General features: G+C 50.2%; 1 protein-coding gene across 2 annotated transcripts; it reads left to right on the top strand.

Annotated features, from left to right (window-relative positions):
- Positions 1-865: 865 nt before the first annotated feature.
- On the top strand, positions 866-3,512 carry LOC123112525 (transcription factor BHLH089). 2 transcript variants are annotated; one of them, XM_044533535.1, is made up of 8 exons: positions 866-1,604; positions 1,721-1,972; positions 2,077-2,142; positions 2,246-2,314; positions 2,406-2,480; positions 2,567-2,755; positions 2,884-2,974; positions 3,075-3,512. In XM_044533535.1, the coding sequence occupies exons 1-8, from the start codon at positions 1,269-1,271 to the stop codon at positions 3,113-3,115; spliced, it is 1,119 nt and encodes a 372-aa protein (XP_044389470.1). In that variant the 5' UTR covers positions 866-1,268; the 3' UTR covers positions 3,116-3,512. The 2 variants fall into 2 exon arrangements, with proteins under 2 accessions (XP_044389470.1, XP_044389469.1); XM_044533534.1 differs by having other exon boundaries at positions 871-1,604; positions 2,881-2,974.
- Positions 3,513-3,780: the final 268 nt, after the last annotated feature.

The raw sequence follows: 3,780 nt of genomic DNA, 5'->3' as shown, positions 1-3,780 counted from the left end.
TCAGCGATTTGCTGGACTACTTGGAAATTTAGAAACAGTGTAATCTTTGACAACAATAGGGTGAATGACCCTTGTGTTCCTGTTACTCTGTTTCTTAAAAACTTAAATGATTGGAATATTTTGTGGACAAATCCCGCAAGAAATAAGTTGATGAAGGATGGAGTGAAGCAAGTAAGTGAGGTGGCAGAAGAAATATTCAAAGCAGCTCATGGGTGGCGTCTGAAGACCGGGAGGATTGAAGGGTGATTACAGGAGGATCTCGTGTCTGCGAAGAAAGTATTTCTGTTTCTGTCATTTCATTCTGGCTTGCTTCATTTTGCTGGTTTAAGACAAGTGTGTGGTCTTGTAAAAACCTATGTTAAGACTGTAATGCTGATGTAGGCTCTATTCTTATAACGTTCTGGGGCTGGATTTTCATGAATTCAGGCCTTGGACCACTCCCGTATGTTTCTTTCTTGCCTTGAGGGTTCCGGGAAGGGGGAGGGATGGCTTCTCCTTCTTCCTCAATTTGGCAAAAAGTATTTCGTAGGGGAGTGGAGTGTCATGCTTGGTAGTTTCTTTCTTTCTACTTTGTAGTAAGACTTGGTGATTTCTTTTAATGGAAATTGGAGAGAATGCTTTCTTTTATCAAAAAAAAATCAAATCAAAGAAGAAAAAGGCAAGAGTAGTTTCTGAGTCGGAGCACGACATGACGCGGTGCTCGCAAATCAGTGGCGCACCGATAAAAAATGGAGGAAGCGCACTTCACAAACCCCATCCGTGATTTTGGCACTAATCAGTGCGGTCGCGCTCGCGCTCGCGGCGGCATGACAGCGGCCCGCCCCCGGCAGTCCATCGTTCGGGGGTAAAAGAAAAGAAAAACAGAGCCGTGAAACCCATCGCCGTCAGCCCCCTCCCCGGAGCGGAAATCCCGGCGCGGTGTCTCCGCCCCTGCAGCGTCTTACGGGCAAGGTTACCACCACCACCACCACCTCCGTCCGTCTCTTTTGTTTTGACCTCCACCATCCACCCACGGTAGCCCACCGCCGCAAGCATCTCCACTCCTCCCCTCCGCCGCGCTGGGGCTGGCTCCACAGCCCCTTTCTATAAATCAATCCGCGGAATCCCCTCCACACCCACCTACCGTCCTCCCTCACCCCGCACCCACTTTCCCCAAGTCCACTTCTTGCCCTCACCCTCCCCCTCCCCCATTCTCGTCGCTTCCTTCCTGCGCAATCATCGCGGCCGCTCTGCTCTGCTCCTCGCCAATCGATCGGTCCGCCAGGGAGATGGACGGCGACTACGTCTCCGGCCTGCTCATGGGCTCCGCGGGGCTCGACTTCGGTGTGCCGGGCCTTGACGCAGGCTTCTTCGAGACGCTCTGCGGCGCCGGCGGCGCGGGGCTCGCCGCCATGTTCGGGGACCGGGCGGCCGGGATGCCCGGCTTCGGCGGCCCGTTCGGGCCCGCGGAGGGGGGCGGCGGCGGGGGCGAGCTCGGCGCCGCGTCCCGGGAGGGGTCCTCCGTCTCCGACCCGGCGTGGGCGCACGGCGCGAATGCCAGGAAGCGGAAGGCGCCGGCCGCGGGCGCCGGCAAGGGCAAGGAGGCCGCGTCCTGTTTCGCCAAGGTGAGTTCTTGTTCCATGGATTTTATCTACTTTTTTTAGGCTGTTGAGGAAATTCTGCCGCGCATTAGCTGGTTAGTTGGTTCTAGCCGAAGATGACGCCGGAATTTGGTTTGCAGATGGGAGAGCCGACGGGTCCCGACTCGAAGAAATGCAAAATTGAGGACGAGACGGTGAGGCCCAAGGTGGAGGAGGAGGCGGCCACGGCCACGGCCAGCGATGGGTCGGCCGGCGGGGAGAGAGGGCGCAAGCAGGCCAAGGGCAAGGGCTCCAAGTCCAAGCAGCCGGCGGCGGACGAGCCGCCCAGGGACTACGTCCATGTCCGGGCCAGGAGAGGCCAGGCAACCGACAGCCACAGCCTTGCTGAGAGGGTAATACTCTAATTTTACTCTCGCCGTCTTTTTTACTTGTCTGAATGAAAAGTTGTCAGTACATTTTTTTACTCGCTGTCCTCAATTGCGGGTTCATATGACAGGTTAGAAGAGAGAAGATCACCCTCAAGATGAAGATGCTCCAGGACCTGGTGCCAGGATGTAACAAGGTATCAAAATATTCCATCCAGACTAGGAACATAACATGTTGTGTGCAAGTGTCACTTGTTACCATCTCTAGTTTGTCTAATTTCAAGAATTTCCCATTTGTAGGTGATTGGTAAAGCGCTCATGCTCGATGAGATCATAAACTATGTTCAATCGCTGCAGCAGCAAGTCGAGGTTAGACACGGCACACAAATAGTCACGGTACCAAAATTGTTTGTAGCTCTCCGTGAATTCTCTAATCATTTTGCTGTTTTACTCTTTTCAGTTCTTGTCCATGAAGCTCTCCACCGTGAACCCGCAACTTGACTTCGACACCTTGTCTAACCTCCTACACAAAGATGTGAGCTCGAGTTATCTCATATATCTTGTGCTTTGGCTCTATGAAACAATCTGCCTCTTAACATGCTGTTTCCTCTGTATATCCAGATGAACCAAGCACTTGGCCCCTCGGCGAGCACGGTCTTCCCATTGGAGAGTGCTGGCACAGTGTACCCATTGTGTGACCAAGCAGACCTTTACCAGTCCTTCAGTTCGGGTGCTATGGAGAACCAATGCTCCATGGGTCTGTTAGACATGGCTCTACCGCCCGCCCCGCAGTACCCTTTTCAAAAACAGGTGATTGTTGATTGCCTGGAAAATTGCAATATACCTACTCAATTGAGATCCTTTTCAAAAAAACCTACGCAATTAAGATAGTTAATATGCATCTGATCCTGATACTCTTTACCTCTTCTTCTCAGCAGCAAGATTTCTGGGAGGCGGGTGCCCAAAATGGGCTGCATATGGACCACGAGCAAAGCCAGGAGAATGCGGGTTCGGCACCGAATTTCGATGGTTCGTATAACGGATTATAATGGATCATTGCTTGCTGCACGCCTTGGTAATTCAGCTTGGACTAACAGCTTTGTGTCATTGTGTGGTTCGACTTACGCAGGTCAGCTACAAGCAGCGGATCATCCAGAGATTGAGTTCTAGACGATCACAGGATCACTGATAATCACCAAGGCCCATATTTTTGTACATAAGAAAAGTATGGCGAGTGAAGCTCCTAAGCTAACGGTCTTTTGACTTCTGGACTGAGAACTGATTTGATCATCCGCATCCGATGCCGAATGGTACCAAGACGGCCGGGATCGGGGTCAGTAGAAAGAATTCTGGCTGAACTACCATCCTGCTTGATTCTTCTCGTGTCGATGAGATTATGTGGTCTCAAAAAATAGTAAACCATGTACTTAGATATGGTGAAAATATTTAGAATCACCATCATCTCTCCTAATGTGTAAGAACTGGGCAGATATTGGGACGATACTACCATGTACTTCTATTTTGCATTTTGTCGTGGAAATGGCAATTATGGACATATTTATCCTCAGCATATATACTACCAATGCATATATATGTTTTGTATTGTTTTACTGCCCAATGATTGAGCCGCCTAATTACAGTTAAGTGGTGCTTGCTGAATGCTCATCAATCGCAGCGAACAGTGACTTATCAATCACGGTTTAGCGTGTTTGTTCACTCGTTTCGGTACTTACTGATTGCTCGCCAATCACAGTTGAACACTGACTTATCGCCAGGTTTAAGTTCATGATAGATACTCTCTCCTTTCAACATTATAAGATGTTTTTAACTTTTTT

Source organism: Triticum aestivum, chromosome 5B, assembly GCF_018294505.1.
Source record: "Triticum aestivum cultivar Chinese Spring chromosome 5B, IWGSC CS RefSeq v2.1, whole genome shotgun sequence".
NCBI classification, from domain to species: domain Eukaryota; kingdom Viridiplantae; phylum Streptophyta; class Magnoliopsida; order Poales; family Poaceae; genus Triticum; species Triticum aestivum.
The sequence above is the reverse complement of the archived record's forward strand: the minus strand, read 5'-3'. Positions and strand labels throughout refer to the sequence as shown.

What these genes read in the sequence shown, in the direction of transcription:
- LOC123112525 (XM_044533534.1), top strand. Translation starts at nt 1,269, where the DNA reads ATGGACGGCGACTACGTCTCCGGCCTGCTCATGGGCTCCGCGGGGCTC. An exon ending in CTAACCTCCTACACAAAGAT is followed by an intron (nt 2,481 to 2,566) that starts GTGAGCTCGAGT and finishes CTGTATATCCAG; the next exon opens with ATGAACCAAGCACTTGGCCC. An exon ending in TTCGGCACCGAATTTCGATG is followed by an intron (nt 2,975 to 3,074) that starts GTTCGTATAACG and finishes CGACTTACGCAG; the next exon opens with GTCAGCTACAAGCAGCGGAT.